Source organism: Suncus etruscus, chromosome 1 (assembly GCF_024139225.1).
Source record: "Suncus etruscus isolate mSunEtr1 chromosome 1, mSunEtr1.pri.cur, whole genome shotgun sequence".
NCBI lineage: Eukaryota > Metazoa > Chordata > Mammalia > Eulipotyphla > Soricidae > Suncus > Suncus etruscus.
In genome coordinates, this window is record NC_064848.1 from 70,828,070 (window position 1) to 70,855,617 (window position 27,548).

At 40.5% G+C, this 27,548-nt stretch overlaps 1 protein-coding gene and 2 non-coding genes across 3 annotated transcripts in view; 1 reads left to right on the forward strand and 2 right to left on the reverse strand.

Annotated features, from left to right (window-relative positions):
• Nucleotides 1-27,548, reverse strand: part of DOCK8 (dedicator of cytokinesis 8) — a 192,716-nt gene that overhangs the window by 121,084 nt on the left and 44,084 nt on the right. Inside the window, exons 5-13 of the mRNA XM_049772796.1 lie at nucleotides 26,257-26,469; nucleotides 22,162-22,247; nucleotides 19,911-19,977; nucleotides 17,459-17,608; nucleotides 10,693-10,773; nucleotides 8,352-8,511; nucleotides 3,930-4,066; nucleotides 2,906-2,999; nucleotides 1,135-1,297 (exon numbers count right to left, since the gene is read on the reverse strand). Of these exons, the coding sequence (XP_049628753.1) occupies nucleotides 1,135-1,297; nucleotides 2,906-2,999; nucleotides 3,930-4,066; nucleotides 8,352-8,511; nucleotides 10,693-10,773; nucleotides 17,459-17,608; nucleotides 19,911-19,977; nucleotides 22,162-22,247; nucleotides 26,257-26,469 (1,151 nt within the window). The remainder of the gene's footprint in view (nucleotides 1-1,134; nucleotides 1,298-2,905; nucleotides 3,000-3,929; nucleotides 4,067-8,351; nucleotides 8,512-10,692; nucleotides 10,774-17,458; nucleotides 17,609-19,910; nucleotides 19,978-22,161; nucleotides 22,248-26,256; nucleotides 26,470-27,548) is intronic.
• Nucleotides 7,973-8,078, reverse strand: LOC126029747 (U6 spliceosomal RNA). Its single transcript, XR_007503047.1, has one exon. It is a non-coding gene; the product is annotated as a U6 spliceosomal RNA (small nuclear RNA).
• LOC126033810 (U2 spliceosomal RNA) lies at nucleotides 21,141-21,331 on the forward strand. Its single transcript, XR_007504507.1, has one exon. It is a non-coding gene; the product is annotated as a U2 spliceosomal RNA (small nuclear RNA).

The following is a 27,548-nucleotide window of genomic DNA, read 5'->3' on the forward strand; positions in this document are numbered from 1 at the left end:
AGAAAAGAACATAAAATCAATTAAAGACTTGCTGTTATCCCATAAAATATAAAATAAGAGAAGCAAAACACAGGCAGTACATGACACAACATTGCCTTCAGCTTTACCTTTTGGAATTCAACAGCAATGGCAAGGGAGTATAAAAGCAAAAATAAATAAATAAATAATAAAATAAAAATAAATAAGATAAATTTGTTATAAATAAAAAATAAATATCAAAATATTCATGCAAATTCAAAGTATTCACACAATAGAAACTGTTCAGCTATTTTTAAAAGGATTAGATCTTGCAATTTGTGACAATAGAGAGGGATATAGAATAGATTTTAAATCAGAAAAAGAAAGACAATTATGAGGTGATTTCACTCATATGTGGGATACAAAGCAAAACAACAGATAACACCACATAAAAACAGACCTTGGGTTCTGATGATTTAACTGAAGTTCCCAGAAGAGGAGGAAAAAGGAATAGATGAAAATGTGAAAGCTGTTGATTGGAACATGGTGAAAGGTTATTGGTATTTTGGTCAGATGCTAACTTATATTTGGGATGTGAGCCTAGCCTCATAGACTATATAATATTGTAAGTTAGTTCTCAAAAATTAAATAGAATGAAATTTCTGTTAAGTCTTGTACTAGATATAATTCAAGAGATGAATAGTCAGCCAGAAGCTATTTACTGGGTAGCATGCATATTGAATAATTCCACCACTGCTATAAATTCTATTGGAAAGAGTTTATCTTGATCTGAATAAATTCATAAAAAAAAGCGGTGGCATTTGCCTTTCACATGCTAACCTAGGATGGACCACGGTTCGATCCCCCAGTGTCCCATATGGTCCCCCAAGCCAGGAACGATTTCTGAGCACATAGCCAAGAGTAACCCCTGAGCATCACAAGGTGTAGCCCAAAAAGCAGAAAAAAAAAATCACCAGAGTGATAGCATAGCATGCAGCCGACCCGGGATGAACTGGGTTCATTCTATAGGGGCCCCCAGGCCTGCCAGGAGCGATTTCTAAGCACAGAGCCAGGAATAACCCAAGTGCTGCTGGGTGTGACCCAATTTCTCCTCAAAAAAAATAAAAACAAAACAAAACAACAACAACAAAAAAAACACAAAGCTTTGTTTCCTACCTATATACAGTATGAGGAACATACACCTCCCGAATTGGAAATTCCAAAATTTCTTTGTGGGGCCGTGTCCGGTTTTCAGGAAAAGGTCTCACAGGCAGCATTTCAGGAGTCAAACAGCAACTGATCATGTCTGGAGCTGGAGAAATCTCCAGTCTGAGAAAGCCTAGAGGGGAAATAGGATTGTTTCAGCACATATTGTCATGTTTAAGGAAGTGAGGGTGGCACCAAATTTCTTCTCTGAAAGTAAGAAAGTGATTTTTGAGATTCTGGGATGATTTCCTACAGTTTGAGGGGGACAATATTGTCATGGTAACTTTTGAGGTTTAATTTGTAAGAACTAAAGTGGAAGACATTATAAAATGGGTAGAAATAAACTGAAGGGGGATGCTGGTTCATTTTGGTGGTTGGAGAGGGGTTTTCCACTTCAGGGTCACCATGACAGTGCTTAGGGACTGTCAGGATTACACATTGAGGTACCTGGATGGTTTAATGGTGCCAGGGCCTTGAACATGCCAGCCATGTCCTCCTACCTGGGCTGGATTAGAGAATCTTTCCAGTTCCTCCCAGGATTGCTATTAAAAGCACATAGGAAAGCAGATGGATCCTCAGGATCTGATAGGGCAAGGCCATCACTGCCTATCAGAGTGTACCACTTTTGCATTTTTAAGTATTAAGCATTCAATGGGATAGTTTATTTGATAAAAGAAAAGAGGCCCCTCTGTGCAATTGATTATTAGAGAAACTAGGTTGTAAAAGCACAGTATTTATAGACTCAATGCTCTACCCAAAGATATACAAGATTAAAACAGATTAGCCAAAAATGTCAACATGGACACTATATACGAAGTCCTCTATATCCCTTGGAAAACATGATTCTAGAAATTAAACCATCCCAAAATCAGCCTAATCACAAGGGAAAAAAAGAGAAAAAAAAAAGAGAGAAGAAAAAAAAAAAGAGAAAAAAAAAAAAGAAGCACAAAACCTTGCCACACCAGCTCTCCTTCCTTTTTTATTTTTTTTTCCTCATGGTTATTGTTTGGTTGTTGTACTTGTTGCTGTGGTGCTTTTTTTTGTAGTTGCTGGGTTTGATTTTTGGGGGGAACAAGGAGAGGGATGCTGGGAACAGGGGTGGAGGGAGGACAACACTGGTGATAGGAATACCCCTAATTCAATGTCACTATCTTCCTTAAATATTACTGTGAAAAATTTGTAATTCATATGACTCCACCCTGGATTTAGGTGTATCTACCTGAGACCTGCTCATTCCTGGGAGGGCTCTTGGGAAGCAGATATTACCTGTATCCTTACCTGCAAGACCCCTCCCATTCCTGGGAGTGGTCTTGGGAAGGTTAGATAAGGCCTTTGGGCCAAGGGATAAGGGCTTTTTGGTCTTTTGCCAGGATGAAGGTTGGAGGTGACATGGATGAAAGAAGTAAGATACAGGGTAAGCTAAGGATAGCATGCGTAAATGGTTAGCAGCCACATCTGTTGGCCAGGGCTAAATAAAGATGTTATCTCTCTGGAAACCTGCCTGTGAGTGAGTTCAATACTTGTCGCTTTCCTGGACCCAGACCTACCAGTTAATGGGGGATGGAGCCATGTGGCTGGGGCCTAAGGACAAAAGCCTCCATCTCCACCATCCAAGGCCTTCCTAAGGACTACTTTACTACAATTCACATTGTAATTCACAATAAAAATTATTTTTAAAAAATCAGCCTAATCAGAAATGGCTTTGGCAAAGTTAGAGAGAGTTATGACAAGCCACACATACCTGGGATAGACTTGACCCTTCTCTGTAAGGACGATGACCTTTTGTAGTCAGCTAAAAACTTGAACAAGTCTTCGTCACTGAGGCGGTCTCCCTCCTGCAGGAGAAAAATCAGAATTAGTATAGTGTGAATCAGAGTCAGAGTCAGATAAACCACTGACATGGAGGAAAGAAGTGGAGCTTTCTGGAAGCTTCTTTAGCTCGTGTTATTTTAACATGTTTGCCAAAGTCGAGAGAGATGCATCTCTGACATTTCACTCCCTCCACTTCTCAAATGCTCCTTTTTTGCCACTCATGACAACTGTCTAGCATTCTCTCTATGCTTAAATCAACAGCCTTCTATTTCTCTACTTCCCCTGGCTCCTGACAATTTACATCCTACTTTCTGCATCTGATTTTTTTTTCTTCTAGAAAATTTTTTGCTTTTTCAATAGTCTTAACATTGAGTAACACAGTGTATTATGTGCAATGGGTCATCCTCTCTGAGCAGGAGGGCAGTCCTAGAAAGCCTGAAAGAAAATTATGTAGTGAAAACAGACACGCCATGATGCCCTGAGAACAAGAAAGGCAAGGCCATTTCAGACACAATGTTTTCAGTGACTAATAAGTGAATTATTGTTTTAGGCCATACTCAATGGCACACAAGACATACTCTTGGCTCTGTGCTCAGGGACAATTTTTGGCAGGACTAAAGGAACCATATATGGTGCTGGGAATTGAATCTGGGTTAGCTACATGCAAGACAAGTGCTCTAGCAGCTATCCAATGACCTGCGATTGCTTGAATGGACCCATTAGTTCCTAAAACTCTGACTGCTTTTACTTGGAAAGGTGCTTCACAGGCCTCAGGCCATCCAAATCTCCCAACCGCCTTATGGAGCCAACATCATCACCACTTATTTTTATAGCTAATGAAACTAAGCTTTAGGTGAAATGAAGGAACTTGCTTCCTTATTCACTATCTATCTTGGGCTCCCCAGCCTTGTCAGGATGGGAACCTGTCCAGAAACATGGAAGTATGGGCATACCTGCTTAAAAAAGCTGTTAATGGTCATTGTGGTGGTCTTGTAGTTGGATCCAACTCCATTTTCATCCAAGGAGAGCGCTCTTTCTGAAAGCCTTCGAGACTGGGACACAGTCTTCCGATCACCCACAGAGTTTCTCCCTTTAAGGAAAGCAACTGTCATTCTACAGAGGTCTCTTTATTTGACAATACCATAATTATCAACTTTACCATCTGTAAGAAATGTTTACAACCATTGGGAAAGAACAATGAACATGACTTTGCCTGACTGAAAATTTCCCATTGATTCCCACCTTTTTATTTATTTGAGGCCACACCTGGCAGTACCCAGGACTTACTCCTGGCTCAGAGATTACTCCTACACTAGTAGGAAGAACTCAGGGCACCATCTTCAGTGCTGGAGATCAAAACTAGATTATACCACATGAAAAGAGAGTGTCTTGCCAGCTGTGCTATTTCTGGTGCTGATCCCTTCTTCATTATTTTCCTGAGGAAGCCACTAACCCTTCTTTCATCAGAATGAGGAGGCTAAGAACAGCTCCAGTCCCTCCCCACTGAAGACCAGAATAGCCAGACACTACCCAACAGGAACCCAGAGCTACTACCAGAACTGGGTCTGCAGATAAGCTTTATTTAGTCAACAGTGTTTGTTTTTATTTTATTTTTACATTTGCATTCCACTATGAAAGGCATGTACTCAAATGCCCCTTAAGGCATTTGGGATCATGTCCCGGCATGTTAGAGTCACCCTGGGTATATTCTGAATCGCTCTCTCCTCCCCCTCCCTTCCCTTATCCTCCCTCCCCTTCCCTATTCTTCCCTCCCCTCCCTTCTCTCAATCTGTTTTTCTCTGTCTCTCTCCCTCTCTCTCCTTCTCTCTGTCTCTGTCTCTCTCTCTGTCTCTGTCTCTCTCTCTTTCTCTGTCTCTGTCTCTGTCTCTGTCTCTCTCTCTCTCTCTCTCTCTCTCCCCCCCCTCCCAGCTCAGTATTCAGGACTCACTTGTCAGTGCTTAGGGGTTCCTATATGGTGTTAGGGATTGAACAGGGATTGGCTACATATAAGGCAAGAGCCTTAATCCCTGTAGTTAGTATCTCTCTAGATGATCTTTTTACTTTTATACTGTGAGGCTCAGGGGTTCTGTTTTGAGAGATAAATTGCTTAGAACTCAAAAAACTGCCTATCTCTTGTCTTTTACGTTTTTTTTTTAGCCTTGAACTTTGCTCTGATGCTGAATTGAAACTTCTGCCTATAAATGCCCATCTAAAATTACCTTACTATCTCTTTATAAAATATTTCATCTTCTGGTTGTCTCTAAAGAATCTGCATCTGCCTTGAGTTCATTTATCTTTGACTTGGAGACCACTGAAGCTTCAATAAATTTTCTTTTTTCTTTTTTTCTTTTTTTTTTTTTTGGTTTTTGGGCCACACCCGTTTGACGCTCAGGGGTTACTCCTGGCTATGTGCTCAGAAATCGCCCCTGGCTTGGGGGGACCATATGGGACGCCGGGGGATCGAACCTCGGTCCGTTCCTTGGCTAGCGCTTGTAAGGCAGACACCTTACCTCTAGCGCCACCTTCCCGGCCCCCTTCAATAAATTTTAACCCTAAATTAACTCATTTCTGCCATCTCGGAAGTTCTTTTTCTTTGGTTTTTGGGCCACACCCGGCAGTGCTCAGGGGTTGCTCCTGGCTGTCTGCTCAGAAATAGCTCCTGGCGGGCACGGGGGACCATATGGGACACCGGGATTTGAACCAACCACCTTTGGTCCTGGATCAGCTGCTTGCAAGGCAAACGCCGCTGTGCTATCTCTCCGGGCCCTGTCTCTGAAGTTCTAAGTATAATGCTTTCAGTGAGGCTACCTATGTCAACACAAAAGTTGGCATGTAAATAAAATTATGTTGTGAAGGCTAGGATGTACTAAAGTGACTTTTTGTTATTTACAAATTAAGGGGAATAAAACCCTTGAAATTTATGCCACAATAATTCCAGAATAACAGCAGTAACAAAAAAATCCTTTTGTCTTCAACCCTGGTAAAGGCAACATTTCAGAAGTGGCAAAGCAAAGAAATGTATGAGAGATGTGAAGGGGGACTTAAATATTTGCTGAATACCAAGATAGGATAACAGAAACTACCACAGGATAGTGGGCCACTTTGGAAATACAAGCCCTCTTGTTTAGCTCCAGACTCAAAGTGTTCAGGAAATGATCTGCAGTGAAATGCAAGAGAAAAATGCTAAATAAACCAGAAAAGTATGTATTTTTTGGGTAATGACTCTTTCATTGCACTTGGCAAAATAAACTCTAAGAGGCTGGCAATTTTTCAAAGAAAAGCCTGAATATTTCCTTCGCTAAATATGGCTTGATACCCCCCAGATAACTATTACACTTCCTCACTATTTAAAACATTTTTATGTTGTGGGTAGGAGTCAAAAAGAGACTGTGGATCACTCCTGGTTGTGTTCAAGGCTTATTCTGGCTCTGTGCTTAGAGATCAAACTGGGGTTGGTTGTATCAAAACTAGTAAGTGCTCTATCCCCTGAATTATCTGTTCAGCTGTCTTAATTTTTTTTTTTTTTTTTTTGGATTTTGGGCCACACCTGATGGTGTTCAGGGGTTATTTCTGGCTTGAACTCAGGAATCATTCCTGGCGGGCTTGGGGGACTACCGTATTTTCTGGCGTATAAGACAACTGGGCGTATAAGACGACTGTTGCAAGTCAGCCCCTGAAGAGGTTGACTGATGGAGGGATGGAGGATGAGGTCTTTCCTCTTCAGCTCGGAGCACGCATCTGCCACCCTGTCTAGCTGACAGTTCTGAGGTGAAAAGGCGGGTAAACAGCTCGCAGACAGTCAGGCTTGTGGAAATAATAGCTTTATTCGGTGGACAAGACTGAAGTCCAAAGACTCAGCCTCAGTTCCAGCCAACAACACCTCGCCTTCCACAGACCCTTGTTTTTATCCCCCAGAATCAGGTACCACCCAATGGTGGGATCAGATACCACCCAATGGTGGAAGCAGAATCAGGTACCACCCTAGGGTGGGGACAGAATGCCAGATCACACCCTAGGGTAGGGTACAATCACCGATCAGGGTAGGGTCAGTATCATAATAATCCCAAAAATATTTACATACACAACAGACGACCCCCTAATTTTGCAGTTAAAATATAGGTTTAGGCCTATATTTGCTGTATCAGACAGAACGTTCCTGTGCTGCAACTGTATGTACCACAATGAGCCAATCACAGCAAGCAAAGGTTCAAAGGTTATACTGTAATAGACTTCCTCTCTGACTCTGGCCGATCTTAGCAGGCTTTTGACAGTGTAGATTTGGGTCCAGAACATTGTCTAATTTGCATGCATCAAAAGCCTGCTTGGATTGGCTGAGTTAGAGAGGTAGTCCGAGCAGCCTTGCAGTGATTGGTGCAGGATCGAGTTGGAAAATTCATTTTGTGGCAATATTCAGACAATTCTCGTTTAGAGACATATTGAAACATTTTTTGGGATATACTCGGTGTAAGACGACCCCCCGATTTTCGGTTGACTTTTTTTTGTTTCAAAAGTCATCTTATACGCCAGAAAGTACAGTACATGGGATGCCGAAAATCAAACCCAGGTCAGCTGTGTAAAAGGCAAGCACTCTACCCACTGTGCTATCATTCCGGATCTGAAAATTATTTTTATTGCTAAATTAATTATTTACTTTTTAACTTTAAATTTTATTTTAGACAATGTGGCTTACAAAACTGTCATAAAAAAGATTTCATACATATAATATTCCTGCACTATACCTATACTTAAATGTCTATTGCCCTCTACCATTCATTGTCCCAGTGTTTACCCTGTATCCTCCTCTAATGGTAAGTGTCATTCTGAGAAGACCAGTTCTCAGTTTCTGTTGCTTTTGGATATTTGTTAAAAACAAGGACTATGAGGCTGGCATGACTCTACAGCCAATAGGGCACTTTTTTTGTACAGCACCCATGTTTCCCCAAGCCCTCCCAAGAGTGATCCCTAAGCATTGCTCAGTGTGGCCCCAAAACAAAATAAATAAATAAAATGGTTCCTGAATTTGTGTGTCATCCTTATGCAGGGCCCAAGTTAATCTCTCTATAATTCAAATTTTAGTATCTGTATAGCCAAAGCGAGCACACAAATTAAAAATATTTTAAGTATTAAATTATTCAGAAAATTCCACCCCCAAATTTTACTGTAAATTTCATTCATTAAGTTTTTATAAAAATTGCTTTGGATACCACCAATCAAGCATTTGTTATTTGGTTATGTAAAATTCCATTCAATTAGTCTACATTTTCCTTCCCACTCCCCACACCTTATTGTCCTCTCAAACCCCTACAAGAAGCACATGACTTCAGAGCTAAAGAATATGAGAACTCTTTCTTTCCCACTGCAGTTGAAAATCTTACCAAACATGGAATCCACATCTGTCATCTCCCTCTCCAGGGAGGAAACATTGAAGAAGCTTGCTAAGTTTATGGGAGCCCAAGCAAATGGCATCCTGTATTTTCCCAAACGTTGGCAAAAGGATTCAGCTTGCAGCTTCAGTTTTTCAACCTTTTCTTTACTCTACAGGGAAATGGAAAGAGATGATAAATAATAAGATTACATTAGCACCAAATCAACTACCTCTATGGTGGACATGGAAACTATTTCTCATATTAAAGAGTAAATATATAGGAAAATTACTGAGCTCAGATCAGAAGTCTTGCTGATGAGTAAATACAGATATTTTTTCAAATGAAGAGTAAAAAAATACTACAACAAGGATAAGATGCATATTGTTCTATAAAAAGCAAAAATGGGGGCCAGAGCAATAGCAAAGTGGTAGGGCATTTGCCTTGTATGCTGCTGACCTGGGACAGACCCAGGTTTGATCCTCATCATCCCATATGGTTCCCTGAGCCTGCAGGGAGCAATTTCTGAGTGCAGAGCCAGGAGTGACCCCTGAGCACCACCAGATATGTCCTAAAAACCATAAAAAATAAATAAAATAAAATAAAATAAAAAAGCAAAAATGTTCAAGGCTAGCTAATCAATCACAGGCCAGCTATATATCATATATATTTACTTTAGAGTCTCTTGGATTAAAGAGCTTTGTACATTGGGATGGGGAGATAGCTCAATAGGTTGGAGTTTTGTCTCTAGGGTCTTGGTTTTGAGACCTGGCACTGTATAATTTCCCAAATACATCTGGGAATGACCCTGATGCATGAGCTCTGAGTACCTCTAAGCACTGCTGGGTTTAGGCCTTCTAACAAAAACAAACAGAAAAGTTTTGTACATCATCTACTAAGATCCAGTGCAAACTTGTTTTTCAAAAGTTGATTTGGAAAGCTAAAGCTATAATACAGTGGATAGGGTTTTTGCTTTGAACACAGCTAACCAAGATTTATTCCCTAGCATCCAAATGGTCCTCTGAGCACTGCCAGGTGAGCTCAGACTACTCCTGAGCACTCCTGTGTTCACCTCCTGAGCATGGAGCCAGGAATAAGCCCTGAGCACTACTAGGTATGGCCAAAAAAAAAAAAAAAAATCAAAACGAAACAAAACCATGCCTGGACCAGAGAGATAGTACAGTAGGTAGGGAAATTGCCTTGCAAGCAGCCAACACAGATTTGGTCTCAGGCATCCCATATGGCTCTACAAGTCCATCAGGAATAATTCCTGAGTGCAGAGCCAGGAAGGAGTAAGACCTAAGCACTGCTGGATGTGACCCCAAAACAACAAAAATAAAATAGCTGCCTTGGAAAAAGCCAGAAAGAACTATAAAAGTTCTTAACAATGTCCTTAGTAGGTCAATAACTTTTCAAGTTGTTCTTTCTGAATTCAGAAAAAAGGTAAACAAAAAAATTGTAGTGGGGCCGAAGCAATAGCACAGTGGTAAGGCATTTTGCCTTGCACACGGCAGTCCCAGGATGAATGGCAGTCATGGGGATGAACCCAGTTCAATTCCCAGCATTCCATATGGTACCCTAGCCTGCCAGGAACGATTTGTGAGCACAGAACCAGGAGTAACCCCTGAGTTCAATAATCTTTTTTGAAGTTTATTAATTTAAAGCAAGATGCTGAAGCAGTAGTCTTTTTCAGAAATTTTATATTTCAAAAATCATATTTGAAACCTATGTAAATAGGTGCAAAATATAAAACTTTGTCACAGGCTGAGAATCTAGGATGTACCAATACATCTGAGATGTACAGTAGTAGCCTTGGTCAGTTTTCAAATATCTAAACTAGAAAGGGGCCAATGATCCATATTCTGAAGGAAGGCCTGATAGCTATTTTACTCAGTTTCATGGAGTCTGTGATCTTCTCCAGCAGCTAGATTAGAGTCTAACCTGGACAGTAGAATATGCTCCCATCCTTGTCACACTGCATAATTAGACACTGGTCGGTGTATATATCATTTTATGAGTTTAATCATTCATTTATTTATCACGAACGACCAGTTTTTCTTTTAGGTGCAATTTATTATCATCTCATAAGGGGGGCAATATTATGAATTAAACTCCACAGATAATTTTAATATTCACTTCTGAACTAAAAGATATCAGCTTAGAGGTCATATATAATAATTTTAATGATCATTTACTTTTATTATTAATATATAATTATGTGATTATAATTATTGATACAATTATTTTTATTTAATTAAAAATTATTTATTATATGTAATAATTTGTATGTATACTTCTGAACTGAAAGATATCAGCTTAGAGGTCACCAGTTAGAACACTCAAAATATCATACCTTTCCACCATCACTTTCTTTGATGACCATGTAGGGTTCTGCACAGTCTCCGATCTCTCCCTGCTGAAGAACTTTTTCAATCTGTCAACAAAAAAAGAGAATCAAATGAATCAGTGCTATGTGAATTAGAGTCCTATGATGAAATCTATCAACTATCAAATTATTTTTAACAATGACAAGATGTAATGACATAAACCAGACCGAGAGAGAGCAGAGGAAATAAAGAAAAAAATGTAGCCTTTTAATGTTCACAGAAAGCCTTTTCATGTTCGAGAAATCAAACTAGAGCCAGTGAGGGGGTTGTCCTAGAATTCTGGGGTCAAACTGCTACGTTTTATATGAAAAAAGAAAGAAAGCAGAGCAAGGTGCTTTTTGGCTGATGCTATTAGGCCAGGCTGTGGGGAGGAGATGGGCCCCTAGGCCAATGGTGTCTCCTCCTGGGCCGCCCCACAGCTAGCTCTCTCTCTCTCTCTCTCTCTCTCTCTCTCTCTCTCTCTCTCTCTCTCTCTCTCTCTCTCTCTCTCTCTCTCTCTCTCTCTCTCTCTCTCTCTCTCTCTCTCTCTCTCTCTCTCTCTCTCTCTCTCTCTCTCTCTCTCTCTCTCTCTCTCTCTCTCTCTCTCTCTCTCTCTCTCTCTCTCTCTCTCTCTCTCTCTCTCTCTCTCTCCCCTTTCTTCCCTCCCTCCCTTCCCTCTCCCTCTCCTTCCCTCCCCCATCCTTCCTTCAGCCAGACAAACAATTCAGCAAGCATTAAAAGGCTATGTTTGGGGCCGGTGAGGTGGCACTAGAGGTAAGGTGTCTGCCTTGAAAGCGCTAGCCAAGAAAGACGGCGATTCCATCCCCCAGCGTCCCGTATGGTCCCCCAAGCCAGGGGTGATTTCTGAGCGCTTAGCCAGGAGTGACCGCTGAGCATCAAACGGGTGTGGCCCAAAAACCAAAAAAAAAAAGGGCTTTCTTCTTTTCTCTCTCTGTTTATATTTCTTTTCATTTTATTTGCTGTCCCTGGGTGGGCTCTGGAACAAGATGTTTATTAAAAATCATATACAGAATGCTATATTATTTTGTAAAAGAATTAAAAGGGGGTGCCGGAGAAATAGCATGGAGGTAAGGCGTTTGCCTTTCATGCAGAAGGTCATTGGTTCAAATCTCGGCATCCCATATGGTCCCCTGAGCCTGCCAGGAGCGATTTCTGAGAATGGAGCCAGGAGTAACCCCTGAGCTCTGCCGGGTGTGACCCAAAACCAAGAAAAAAAAAAAAGAATTAAAAGGGCATGGTCAAAGAGAATGCATGGATTAAGGCCCTTGTCTTACACATTGCTGGCCCTGGTTTGATGCCAGGTAACACATCCAGTACCCATGAGTACTGCCAGGAGTAGCTCTTGCACACAGAAGCAGGAGTAGCACCTAAGCAAAGCTAAGGGTGGCCTTCAAACACCCACCAATGAACATATTTAAAAAATGAAATTAGATAAAAACTAGAAATGCTAATAGTTGTTCTTTGCGATGGTGAGATTATGAGCTTATTTTATTTTCTTCCTATCGCTTAAGTGATTTTTTTCTATTTTAAAACAATAAACATGCATTATGCCTATAATAAAAAACACAATAAAAGTTATTTTATAGAACAAAGCCCATGAGACAGATGTAGGAAGTGAGAAGATCATTTTCTTTATTATTGCTTACAATGTTAAAAAGAGATATGATCTTCGTAAAAGTCAGGTTGGGAACTAAATCTTCCACAACATGAATAAATGAACAGAATAAATTATCTGTAATTGTCTCCCTTGTATTTCCTATTAGGTCTGCTTCTTTAGATTTAACAAACCTGAGAAGAAACTTAGAGCAATGATTTGGTACAGCATTTCCCTTTGCTAAATTATCAGGAATACAAATAAACAGCAGTACTCTCAAATGTCTTCTTCCATTTTGCTTCCAATAAAGAATAGGAGTGGACAAAAGTTTAGTCATCATATTTAGTTAAAAGAGAGAGAGAGAGGGGCCGGCAAGGTGGTGCTAGAGGTAAGGTGTCTGCCTTGCAAGCGCTAGCCAAGGAAAGATCGTGACCATGGTTCGATCCCCCGGTGTCCCATATGGTCCCCCCAAGCCAGGGACAATTTCTGAGCGCTTAGCCAGGAGTAACCCCTGAGCATCAAATGGGTGTGACCCGAAAAACCAAAAATATAAAAAATAAAAAATAAAAGAGAGAGAGAGAGAGAGAGAGAGAGAGAGAAAGAGAGAGAGAGAGAATTACTGCTCAAATTAAAATGAACTCTGGGCTGAGAAGATAGCTCAAAGGGCGAAACACATGCTTCACATGAAAGTAGGATGGTTCCCTGAGCACTAAGACACTCTAGGTAAGGGAATAGCTCTTAAGCACCTCTGAGTATGGCTTCACAGCCACAAAAGAAAAGAAAAAGATTTAACTCATATATTGAAGAGAAAAAATTGGATCTAAAACCACAATGATAGTACAGAAGGGAGGGCATTTGCCTTGTACGTACACATTATAGCATGAAGACAAATCAGGTCCCCTAAGAGATGCTCCAGGCTGAGAACACAGTCCAAGGGGGACAGTTATGTGGCTCAGGTAATAGAGTATATGATGAATGTTTAAGGCCTTGAGCTTGATTCTCAACACTGCACAGACCCCTACCCCAAGCTTGCTGGTTGTATCCATGGCGGCACTGAGGACTATTAGAAGATAACACTCATGGGCCCGGAGAGATAGCACAGCAGTGTTTGCCTTGCAAGCAGCCGATCCAGGACCAAAGGTGGTTGGTTCGAATCCCGAATCCCGGTGTCCCATATGGTCCCCCGCGCCTGCCAGGAGCTATTTCTGAGCAGACAGCCAGGAGTAACCCCTGAGCACTGCTGGGTGTGGCCCAAAAACCAAAAAAAAAAAAAAAAAAAAGATAACACTCACAAATGAAATACAAATAGCGGCTAGACTAGAGTAATAGTATAGTGTTAGGACACATCTAATTTTACCCCAAACAAAATCATCCCTGATTTCTTTGTATCTGTTTGTTTCCAGTTTGGTTTCACCCAAAACAAACCTGGCCAGACAGGCCAGACAGGATAGTCTGAGCTATCTGTCCTTAATATGTCCTTACTGCCCCACCTAGGGGTGGTCTCTGTTCTCAATAAAAACAGTTCTGGCAGGCAGCTTTGGTGGAGATATGAGGTAGAAGACTGTCAGACTATATGTGTTTTACCTTCAGCCTGGTTTGGATTATTTCATGCACAGCCTTGATTCAGATCTGCTCGCCTGGGGTTGGAGATACAGCATGTGGAATGATTTTACAGAATAGCAGTTAGGGCATTTTCCTCCACCCAACTTTTCAATTCTATGGCACCCTATATGGTCCCCTGATGATAGAGCAATGAGTAAGCCCTGTACACAGATGAGTGTAGCCTTAAACAAAAATAAAAACCCACTTGCTGAGTATTTTCTCTGTAGCAGCTCCCAGAAAATAAGGTGAAAAAACAGGACACATAAATGCCTTTATATCCCTCCTGACACCTACAGTCAGGACTCTGTAAGAAGGCACTTGTTTTTGTTTGTTGTTTTTCCCATAAATCAATAGATAAAAAAGTGATCTTGAAACTTAACTTGAACAGGGATAAAGAGATAAAACTTTTGAGTTAACATCTTTAAGCAAAGTGTAGTTCATGCATAAGCAATATGAAGGACCCACCAGACAGGGTCCCTAGAATCTGGAAGTCAGAGAATCAGATTGTCCCAAGTCCGTAAATAATATGCCATTTTCAGAGCTGGACCAGGTATTATCTGCAGGCACTTTCTGAAACATGCTGAAAACTGTCAGGTAACTCTTTATATGGAGCTTCAAGATTGTGTGTAAAAGCAATACACATACCACCATGACTAGAGAGATGGGTGAGAGGGACATATCAGAATATTCTTTTGTTTTGTCTGTTTTTGTTTTTGGGTAACACCTGGGAACGCTCAGGAGTCACTCTTGGCTCTATGCTCAGAAATTGCCCCTGGCAGGCTCGGGGGAACCTTATGGGATGCCAGAATTCAAACCACTGTCCTTCTGCATCTAAGGCAAACACCCTACTGCTGTGCTATTTCTCTGGCCCCAATATCAGAATATTCTTTTCAGGGAAAGAGGCTACCTTGTGTGCATTTAAAAAAGGCTGTCTCAGTGCTTGACATGTCTCTTTAAATTTTTTTTTCTGGTGGTGTGGAGAGGGTATTATACCCGGTATGCTCAGGGCTTACTCCTGGTTCTGTGCTCAGGAATCTCTTGGCAGGGTTAACGGGACCTTATGAGCTGTCTGGGATTGAACTTGGGTCAGCTGTATACATGAGGCAAGAGCCTTATTTGCTGTACTAACTCTGCAGCAGCACCACCAGCATTTAAAGTTTTAAATCATTTCAAGGGAAACTTCTCCTGCACCTGTCTGCCTGTGTTTCTGAATCCCTGAAGGTCTCCTCAGAGGCCTAGGGAGCACACCCCTATAAAAACTGTCAACTAGAAGCAGCAGAAGAGCAAGGCCGCTTTGCTTAGCTTCGCAGCGGCACACTCTTTCTACATCTACCACCACAACACGCAAGAAAAACCACACTACAAGCATGACAATGGGGAAACCTCGCAGGCAAACACCATGCACAAAGAATGAAGACGAAAGCTCAGATGACCGAATAAACTCCAACCACCTGATTAACCTCTCGGATAAGGAACTTAAATTAGCAATATGGAAGATGTTTGAAGAACTCAAAGAAAGCATAGATCAATCTGAACAGAACACAAAGACAGAAATCAGAAAACTTCAAACTGAAATAACAGATCTGAAAAACACGGTAGCTCAACTGAAAACCTCAATGGATGGCCTCGCCAGCAGGGTAACAGCAGCAGTTGAGGAGAGAATCGGAGTACTAGAAGATGTGATGCAGAAAAACTCAACACAACAGAAGAAATTGGAAAAGAACCTTAAGACAAACGAACAGGCAATGGAAAAAGTACTCAAAGAATGTGAACAGATGAAAATAGAAGTCTCTGATAAACTCAACAGAAACAACCTAAGAATCATTGGAGTCCCAGAGACCCAGGTAGGAGATCTCCAGGAAAAATCAACTGTCAAAGACATCATCAAAGAGATACTCCCAGAGTTAAAGACTACATGCAATCAAATCCTGCATGCCCAAAGAGTACCAGCTAAAAGAGACCCAAAGTAAAACACCCCAAGACACATCCTCGTTACAATGACAAATCCGACAGATAGAGATAGAATACTGAAAGCAGCAAGATCAAAAAGCGAAATTACATTCAAAGGAGCATCCCTAAGACTTACAGCAGACATGTCACAAGAAACTCCCAAGGCCAGAAGACAGTGGTAGGATATTGTGACAAGGCTGAATGAAATGAATGCCTCACCGAGAATACTGCACCCAGCCTAATTCACATTCAGGTTTGAAGGAAGAATACATAGCTTCATGGATAAACAACAGCTCAGAAACTTCCCAGATGATAAACCAGCCTTGAAGGAAAAAATGACAGGTGTACTCTAAGACAAGAGAGACCAACAAACACAACAAACTTATCTACAAAGATGACATTAAATCCTATGACAATCATCTCCCTCAATGTCAATGGACTAAATTCACCAATTAAAAGACACAGAGTGGCAAGATGGGTCAAAAAGATGAATCCAACCTTCTGCTGCCTACAAGAAACACATCTGAATAGTCAGAACAAACATAGACTCAAAATCGAAGGCTGGAGGAAAATCATCCAAGCAAACAACACCCTCAAAAAAGCTGGGGTGGCCATATTAATATCTGATGACACCAACTTCATACTCAGAAAAGTGTTAAGGGACAAAGATGCATACTATGTACTAATCAAGGGATATGTGCAACAGGAAGAAATCAGACTATTAAACATATATGCACCCAATGAGAGACCAGCAAATTAATATAATTACTGACAAAATCTGAAAGAAATCAATAACACAATAATTGTGGGAGACCTCAACATGGCCCTATTAACACTTGATAGGTCAACCAGATTGAAACCCAACAAAAACATACTAGCCCTGAAAAGTGTAATGGAAGAAAGAGGACTAGTAGATATATATAGGACACTCCATCCCAAAAAACCTGGATAAACATTCTGGATCTAGAGAAAAACTGACCACTAGGAAGGTATCATGAGTTGGATTTGGGGTTAGATTCCTTATTTTGGTAGAGGTTATAATAAAGGTAGAGGTTGCAATAAAGAAGCAAGCTTCATTTCATTTTACTTCATTTTTGTGTTTTGTTTTGGGCCACACTTGTTGATGCCCAGGCATTACTCCTGGCTCTGGAATCACTCTGGCAGTGGTCAGGAGACCATGTGGGAAGGAGGAGATTGAACCAAAGTCAGTTGCCTGCAAGACAAATGCTCAGCATGCTATACTATCTCTCCAGCCCCAGAAGAAAGCTTTTATTCTATAAGCAAAATTAATGGTGAGAAAAGTGCTGTTGTTTCTATCCTACAGGCATAAACACTGTCTCCAAGAGGTTATTTGTAGTTGACCAAAGCCATATAGCAGATAATTTGTGAAGGCAGAATTCAAAATTAGTATTTTCTAACTCTCCAATCAATAGTCATTCTAGTAACCAATAGAGAATTTGCCAGTCAGAGGAAAGGATTAAGTTGAAAGGGAAACAAAGCGACTGTCACAGCATCTGACACTGCCTGTACCCAAATATGTCACGATGGGAACATCAGAATTTGCAAACCAGATGGCGTTTAGTTACCTTGATTACTAGATAGATGTCCTGGGATGGGTAGGTGACAGAGAACACTGCAGATCTCGCCTGACTCGATGCAGCAATTGAAGGTATGTGGGCACGAAGGAATCCTTTAAACTGATCTGAGTTCAGGTCACAATGGAAATTTTCTGAGATCTACAAGTGAGCAGCACAAGGAAAAAGTAGGTTACATCTGTTGTTCTTGTTCTTACCATGTGAAAAATAAACTCACTAAGAAATTTTACCAAAGGAATAAGTATGTATCATCATGGATGTAGTTGAAGATGAGTAGTTAGTAGAAAATGTGATAGATATTTTGCCACAGTCTTTAGATATTTTGGAGCCATTCAAGAGATTTTTCCTAGAAGCATTCCGGTGTTTTTAACCTACCTGGGACTCCTTGAATAGCTGTGAGGTACTAGAGACTGGATCAAAGAGAAACAGGGTATTGTTTTTGCTCTTTATTAGTTTACTATCAAGGAGGAGGGAAAGGCAAGAAAAGAAGTAGTTACAAGAAGAGAAAAATACAAGTGCTTATACAAAAAATGTAAAATGAAAATTCCAGTGGGTAAGAGTTGGCATTCAATCATCAGTCATGGAGAATTATAAAGGCAAATATGAGTGGCTTTATTTAGATATATATTTATTTATTTTGCTTTGGAGGCCACACCTGCCTGTGCTAAGATTTTACTCATAGTTCTGCACTCAAGGATAACTCCTGGCAGGCTAAAAGGACCATGTGGAGAGCTGAGAATAAAATCTATCTCTATTAAGTGTGAGGCAAGAGCTCTATTTGCTATACTATGGCTCCAGCCCCTGAGAAAAGTGATTTTAGCGACACATATTGAAGATAAAGGAGCCACTGTGAGCTCGTAATAACAAGGGAAGGTATCAACTCTGAGCTAATTCCTCATGTCCACCCAAGATTAAGAAACAAAGATAGGGGTCCGGAGAGATAGCCTAGTGGTGTTTGCCTTGCAAGCAGCCGTTCCAGGACCTACAGTGGTTGGTTCAAATCCCGGTGTCCCATATGGTTCCCCGTGCCTTCCAGGAGCTATTTCTGAGCAGACAGCCAGGAGTAACCCCTGAGCACCGCCGGGTGTGGCCCAAAAACAAAAACAAAAACAAACAAACAAAAAAAAAGAAACAAAGGTAGAAATTACTTAAAGCCAATAGTTCTCAAAATGTGATCCCTGTTAGCAACTTCAACATCAGCATCACCTGGAAAGGCATAAAAAAAAAAAAAAGCACATTCTGGGCTGCAGAGATAGTGCAGGGTTTACATACATCTCTGAGCTTGTTAAAAATATAATTGAGGGGCCCAAAATCCAGAAGAAAGAAAAAAATGTCAGGAATCAAACCCAAGTTGATTAAGTATAGGGCAAGTCCTTTACCTACTGCAGTATCTCTCTGGCTTTTAGAATGCTTAATTCATGATTAAGCTATCTCATTGGCTCACACAGATACTGCCAGAGTCTTGTGAAGTACTCCTATAAGTGATCGACTTTTTTTTTGAGGGGGTTGGATTTTGGGTCATATTGGTGTTGGGAGCTTACTTCGAACAGTGCTTGATGGATCATATGTGATATACTAGGGATCAAAACAGTACCAGGTAAGGCAAACACTTTGCCCCTATACCATCTCTGACCTCTCAAATATCTTTGAACAATCTTTGTAATATATATAAAGTTTCTTCAGCTAAGAAATTTTTTTTTGCACGTAAAAGAGTTTGGTTACAAATGAACAGCAGTGAAATTCCAACTTTGCCATTGGGTGAAAACATCACCAAGTGTAATGTGCTTTCATTAAAAAGAATTCAAGGATGGGACCTGACTTCTCCATCAGTCTTTTTTTTTGGGGGGGGGTCACACCCGGGAGCACTCAGGGGTCACTCCTGGCTCTATGCTCAGAAATCGCCCCTGACAGGCACAGGGGACCATATGGGATGCGGGGATTCGAACCACCATCCTACTGCATGCAAGGCAAAAGCCTTACCTCCGTGCTATCTCTCTGGCCCCCTCCATGAATCTTTTAATGATTTATTATATTGTAAACTTCAGAGGGTTCAAATAGCAAAACCAGAAGAGACAACTTCTATCTCTTAAAATACTACACCCATTGTAGTATTTAAAAAAGGATGTATCCTTTAAACAAATATTAATACTCACTGGGAATTGCTTTGCCTTATATGAACCCTCATATTCTATATCATTTCACACTTTTCCCTATCAGGCCATCACTTCTGGAATGCTTTCTCTTAAAGATTCTTCAAAGAACTTAAAGGGCTAGCATTCCTAAATCTTTCAAAAAATGGCAAAGCAATATAATGAGATTTACCTCGGATAATTTGCTTTCAAATCTGATGGACTTTGCTACAGAGAAGTGAGATAGAGAACCATGAAACCAAAGAATCATCAACAGTATGTGTGCCTCCAGGAGTGGGTTGTGATGTTATTACCTTTTTTCTTTCTTTAACATCATAGAGAGCAATGCTGGCAAACAGAGGCTCAATTTCAATCTCAAACCTGTTGGAGAAATAAAAGAAAAATCTATAGGGCCTTTCACTGAAATGATTTAAAATTTTCTTCAACTGCCTGGAAAAAATGTTACCAGTTAAAAATGCAGCTATGGACGTTAAAGAGATAGTACAGTGGGTAAGGTGCTTTCCTTACAGGCATTCAACTCAGATTCCCCCCCCCCCCCCCAGCATATTACTCTGATCATCAGGAGGAATTTCTGAACACAAAGTTTGGAATGATCCCTGAGCTCTGCCAGGTGTGGCCCTCAAACAATAAAAAAAAGGTAATTACCGGGGATCGTGGGGAAAAAAAAATGAAATTACTTTGCATAAATATTTAGATATTTATTCTCCATGCACAGGAGAATCACACTGGGATATTAATGGAGAAATAGGGGAAAACACTAAAGCTCATTAAAGATCATGGTAGATGTTACAGCTTTACAAATATTCATATAGTTAGCATCCCAAGGGAGAATGAATGGAAGAATGCAACATAGCACTTTTGGGGGGAGGGCCCACAGCCTGTGGTGCTCAGCACTGACTCTTGACTGTATTCAGGGTTCACTCCTTGTGGACTTAAGGGGAACAGGTATATGAGGGATACTGGTACTCGAACCCAGGTCAGCCAAGTGCAAGTCAAGTATCCTACCTGCTGTACTATTGCTTTGGCCTGGATTTAATTCTCATTTTTGAGGATTAAAAATTCATAATTTGGGGGCTGGAGAGGTGGTGCAAAGGGTAAGGCATCTGCCTTGCCCACGCTAGCCTAGGAAGGACTGAGGTTTGATCCCCCAGCGTCTCATATGGTCCCCTAAGCCAGTAGTGATTGCTGAGCGCATAGCCAGGAGTAAACCCTGAGCGTCAGCGGGTGTGGCCCAAAAACAAACAAACAAAATTCAGAATTTTAAAAATTTTCCTGCATTTCATCACAGTCTTAAAGTCAGAATTCAGATGCCTTCATTTCAAACCAGGAGCTACTGCAGGGCCTGGTAATCAAGGGCAAGAGGCAGAGGCGCCGGAGAGGACACTCAAGATCTCCTGCTTATCTTTTAGCTTTGGGAAAGTGTCATACTAAAGACTTTCCAGACTCTGATATGAAGAAGTAGAAGAAGTGATTTTTAAAGGCAGTCGTTGGCCAAGAGGAAAACCAGTACAAAACACCCCAGGATCGCTTCTCAGTCTTTTGGCTAAGATCAAGTGTAGTATCTATTCTTATCAGTTTAATATCTGATATGTTGTCTATCCGATGACAATATATTAAATGGATTTTTGGCACTAGGAACTGAAATAGGAGCTTGCTTCGGCCATTCCACGCATCGACCTAGTATTGTAGTACCTCCAGGAATGGCGAAAAAAAAAAAAAAAAAAACCACCCCAGGAGCTGCAGAAGACAACCTAATTAGAGTGTACAGGGGAAAAAAAATACTGGAACTATTTATTCATTTTTTTTCAATTTGGGGCCACACCTAGTGGTGCTCAAGAGTTACTCCTGGTTCTCTATGCAGGAATTATGATGCTGGAGGACCTTATGGGATGTTGAGGATAAAACCCAGGTAGGATGCATGCAAAGCAAATGCCCTACCCACTATATAATCTCTTCCCTCCCAATATAATCTGACTTGTGACCTTGGGTTGTCTCCTCAGGGGAGATGACCCTGACCAGTAAGTATGGACTTATGACTGACTGAATAAAGTTTTATTTACATTTACTCCAATTGTGTGGTCTCATCCTTTAACTCCAGACCCTAACAGACATCTCTGAGAAAACAGAGATTATAAACTATAGCATTTACTTTTGCTTATGGCATAAATACTTCTGTTATAACCCTTTTCAAACTATGAATTTGGCTTTGCTGCATAAAGAGATGGGAAGAAAAGTATATAATAAATTCTCCAGAATTAGAATTAACTAATATACTATTGACTTTCACTGTTCTTTTTACTTAATATAGTAATGTAGGTCATTTCCCTTGTCTAACCTGAGTGGTGGCCTTACCTATCAAAGAATGGCTGTCAGAGACCTAGTAAGAATACTATTCTGGTCTAGCTGACTCCAGTCCATTGAATGACAATTGTCCCCTATGAAGAGGGGAACTCCTTCCTGATTCAAACTACTGATAAAGACAGTTTGCATCTAAAAAGCAAGATAAAACTTTGTTCAATGATTAGTACATTTGCTGATACTTACTTCAGGGTCTGCAGTTTCACCAATATCCTATTGCCCAAATGTTCCTTGGGACATTCTGGTACTGGACGTATTTCCACAGCATCTTCCTGTTTTAATCACATGTAAATAAATCACTAGTCAATATCCATAAAGTGTTCCAATTGGAGCTAATGCAGGAAAGGGAACAGGCTCAAGAAAACTTGCATTTGTTCTGTTTCTAATAACAAAATAATAACACTCTGACTTTACAGGAGAGCTGTTATTCAACTCCCTTCTCAGCTTCCAAATCAGCATTTATAGCAAACATTTTTCATTTCAGAAAGTCCAGCATTTATAAAACAAAAAGACCAAGAGAGGAAGGAAGGAAATCTGACAAGGATATAGCTTAGTAATATCTGCCAGGTGGCATTAAGAATCTGACATCCATTGTTATTGCTGGTGTGTGTGTGCATGTGTGTGTGTGTGTATGTGTGTGTCTGTATGTATTTTGGCTTTCAATATGTACAGTTAGAATATTTCTCTGGTGGAGGGCATTACTTCTAAATATATGCATTTCAGACCTTAGAATCTGAGGCAGTACAGTTCACTTAAGGCTGTATACCTTCAATACTACAATATAAAAAGTCTTGCCCCAGTTCACTATTTTAATAAGTACTTGACAGAGATTCAGGGCTGAACTTACAGGGTCTATATGAAATGTTGAAAATTTGCTAAGTATAGAAAACTTATTAATGAAAAGTTAAGAAATATACATGTCCACATAGCAACAAAGGACTTTGTGGTCCCAATTGTAACTTTCAATATCCAAATCCATAGGATCATACTACCTTAGTTATGTACATGCATGTCTTCACAGATAAACAAAACAAATTCCTAAAAAATTTTTAGTACTCTAGCAACGAACTACCTAAATATTAGTGAGTGCTCTGAAGCTTTACAAAGAATGATCATCTCTAATTAAATATTCCTAGACTATAAATGATGGGAACTCCCAATTGAATATCTTAGAACAGTCATACCATCCTTGATATTAGAAGTACAGTTGCCAGTTAATAAATTTATATCCAATTTAAGAGAAAGAGATAAGCTGATGCAATGGATCATTAGGCCAAATCTTTATTTGCTTATCTATGATTTCAGCCATGATTCAATAAGTGTTCTCCTTTTTGTTGTTATTGTCATTGTTTTGGGTCACACTCAATGATGCTCAAAACTTGCTCTTGGCTCTGTGTTCACTAATTATTCCTGGCAATGTTTGGGGGTACCATATGTGATCTGTGGATTAAACATGAATCGGTTGTATACAAGGCCATTACCTAATTCCTGTACTATCTTCTGACTTAAATGCCCAATCTTAATTTGCCTTTTTAAAAGTTTATGTTATCACTTGGAACAATGAAAACTCCTTTAAGATCTAGACTACAGTAACATCTTCCTTAGGGATAAACATATGGCAGGTCAAAACTGTACCTTCATATTACAGGGCTTTCTTTTGCAGGAGTATAAATTACAAGTACAAACACGACTTGTCATGCACAGTTTCAAAATATTAAAAGTCTGGCAGAGGAACTCTTAAGCACCTTAGACATACCAATGGATAAGGAACTGGCATGCAAACTACAGAGTCTCCCTCTCCACCTAAAAAGGGGGTTTCATTAGATCTAACTTTTCCATTTCAATTAAGTGACCAAATTTTTTCACAAAGTTGCTTCCAAACTCTCCATGATTCATTCTTTTAATCAGGTCAGAAGGAATATACTTCCATTCATGTGAGTGACTTAAATGAGTTTCTGTACCCTGGAAGTATCAGTCTCTCCCTTTAATTGCTTTCTCTTCACTGACATCCACTTTGGGCACCTTTATTATATGTTCACACCTCATGATGGCACTGGAAAAGGAATGTAAGTGAAAGCAACATCAATTAGACTGAGTAATTCCAACAAATCTGATAAAGTCTCAGTGTTGTAGATGGGAACTGAAAACTATGATAAGAGGTAATTGTGGAGGTCAGGAAAGTATCTCATTAGTAGTATAAACCTTACATTTCTGAAGCCTTCAGTTCCCTCCCATCACTGAAAAAATTATGACTATTTATATCATGTTTGGATTGCAATGATGTGTGCCATAGGCCTATAAAAACTAACTTGCATTAAAAAATTGGGAGCTTGGGGATGGAGCAATAGTACAGTGGGTAGGTTTGCCTTGCATGTGACTGACCCAGGACTAACCTGGGTTTGATCCCCAGCATCCTATATGGTCCCCCAGTCTGCCAGGAATGATTTCTGAGTGCTGCCAGGTGTGACCCAAAATAAAAAAGAACAAAGTAAAATAAAATAAAGGTAAGAATAAAAAGCTGAATAAATTTGGGTCATCAATATGCAAAACCACCAGAGTGAATAGTGCTGAAAAGAAATGTGACTCTAAAGACAGAAACTAGGACAGTTGATGATGATAAACGGTGTACAAATCTCTCAGTTATATATTTCTGTGACATCATGCTCCATGGCTCAAAGGCTTGAGGGATAATTTCTTTCAGATCCTCCTGGAGAGGGAAAAGAGGGTGGCCTCTGTCCTGTTTGCATAGTGGACACACTATCCTGACTCCTGTTTTCCTCAGAGTTTTCTCAGTTTAGGCCAGGCAGCAGTCCACTGAAGGGCTTCAGCAAACACACTTTGCAGGAGGCAGCTTCAGATTCATCACCTTTAATCAGGACAATCAGGCTGCCTGATGGTCTTGCTGGACCCAGAATTCCCATTTTCGAATATTTTTTGGCAAGAATGGGGGGCATCATCTTTCCTAGCCATGTTATTTCTTATAGCTGAACTTTGAGGGCAGGTTGGACAGAGAGTTACATCAGTAATCTACTGGGGTCAGAACCAAATTCATAATTATTCAGCATGCAGGAGGGTTGAGAGCCATAAGTGAAATGTAAGGAATCTAAACAGGCTTGAATTATGGCCATTTCTCAACCCACCAAAGCCTAAATTATGTTCTGGGTAAGCTGCATGAGATACAGAGAAGTGGACAGTCAAGATTGTCAACTCTGCACACTGGAAGCAAGGTTATGGTTATTTCCACCTAGGGTTGAAATACTCTTAGGTGGTTTATAGACTATTAAAAAATAAAAATACAAGGCTGAAGCGAGATCACAAAGGGTAGGGTGTTTGCCTTGTACACAGCCAACCTGGGTTTGGTTCCCAACACCCCATATGGTCCCCAGAGCATGTCAGGAGTGATTTCCTGAGCCTAGAGCCAGGAGTAACCCCTAAGTGCTACTGGGTATGCACCCCCCCCAAAAAGGGTGGGCCAGAGAAATGGTACTAGGGTGCTTGCTTGCATGTGACCAACCAAGGTTAGTTCCCTGCTCCCATAAGATCCCCTGTGTACCACCAGTAGTAAGTTCTGAGCACAGAACTAGGAGTAACCCCTGAACATTGCTGAGTATAGCCCAAATATTAAAAATTAATTATCATGACAGAACATTCAAGGCTTATGTGACACAAGTCCCAAAGGATTCATCGCCATAATTATCCCCAAATAATGAAATAGTTGGATTCACAGCATGTAGTAGTAGAGTATCCGCACATAGACCCCTGAAATGTTTGAAGATTAAATGAAATATTGGGTGGAGTACTTTGTAAAGTGGAATGGCAATCCTACTTATGATTGGAATTGAAAGTGTATATCAATAATTGGCTCTGCTCTTGCTGGGTGCAAAACGAACCAGATGGTTAAGCATCTTAACATTGCTTATATAGTCATAAATTATATATAATACTAATTTAAATTATATACTTGATTAAATTAAATATAATTGAAATTTTAATTTAATTGTATATAACATATATAAATATAATCATAAATTATATTTCCCTGGAGGGGCCGGAGATATAGCACAGCGGTAAGGCGTTTGCCTTGCATACAGAAAAACGGTGGTTCATATCCCAGCATCCCATATGGTCCCCCGAGCCTTCCGGGGGTGATTTCTGAGCATAGAGCCAGGAGTAGCCCCTGAGTGCTGCCGGGTATGATCCAAAACCCAATATATATAAAATTTCCCTGGAGAATCTCTGCACCACCACAGAAATTCTTCCTTATAGAGGGGCTGCACAAACCTCATCTACAGACGGATAAAGGGCGAAGAGTTCAGCCTGCCGATTGGTTCTCCTGGCTTCCTCATTCTGCTTCTCAAATTCCTCAGAGCTTACATTTTGTAGGAGGTTTTCCAGCCGCTGATCAGGCTGCAGGCTGCGCAGGTCAAAGCCATAGGCCGTGAGAGATCCTTTCCCAGACACATCACACAGCACACTGACATGGTGGGGGCCTGCCTGTTAGCAAACACAGAGTCTTGTGAGCGAGACAGGCGTCCAAAGGGAAAACTAGAGACACCTATGCTTTGCAATGATCCCAGGGTGAGGCTGCAGGATCAGGCTTCAACGATGTCCAAGCGGCTTGGCTTACAAATACTCCAATGAAATATTCTTTCTGCTCAAAAGGAAGTGACTGAATTCATTTGAAGGCAAGAACCCTGCACTTTGTTCTATTTGGGGATTGGTGTTTTTGTTTGTTTGCTTGCTTAACCTGAAGTCAAGTCTTAGGAACCATGAACCTATCTCCTGGTCACCTGGGAGAGAAAGAGGCTTGGTCCTAAAATCTCAAGTCCAGGGGCCAAAGTGATGAAAGCCGGGAGGGCACTTGCCTTCCTTACATGCAGGTGATCTGGGTTCATTCTCCAGTATACCATATGGTCCCTCTGAGAACCTCTAGGAAAAATTCCTGAGTGTAGACTAAGGGATGATCCCTGGGCACTGCTGAGTGTAGCCAAAAAAAAAAAAAAAGAAGAAGAAGAAAGGAAAGACGAAAGGAAAAGAAAGGAAAGGATAGGAAAGGAAAGAAAAGGAAAGGAAAAAGAAAAGGAGAAAGGAAATGAAAGGCAAAAGGAAAGGAAAAGCAAAAGGAAAGGAAAGGCAAAAGGAAAGGAAATGAAAGGAAAGGAAAAAGGAAAAAAAAGGAAAAAGGAAGGAAAGGAAAGGAAAGGGAAGGGAAAAGGAAAGGAGAGGAAAAGAAGAAAGGAAGGAAAGAAGGAAAAAAGAAAGAAAAGACAGGATGGAAGGAAGGGAAGAAAAAAGAAAGAAGAAAAAACCCACTCTCATTTTCACAGCAATGTAAGGCCAGAACCTTAACTCCTGTACAATATCTCTGGTTCTGAATATATTTTGATATCTTCTATTGTTAATTGAGAATTAGTATCGGAATTTTTTTCCAACAGGAACCATTCTTTTCTATCCTTTTGCGACCATTGCATTTAGGCAAAGAAGAAAAGGGGAAATTTACATTCTTCACAGCTTCATTTCTCCCTCTACCTCTAGCAAGAAAGTGAAGGGGGAATTTTGAGCTCTGTGGGTCC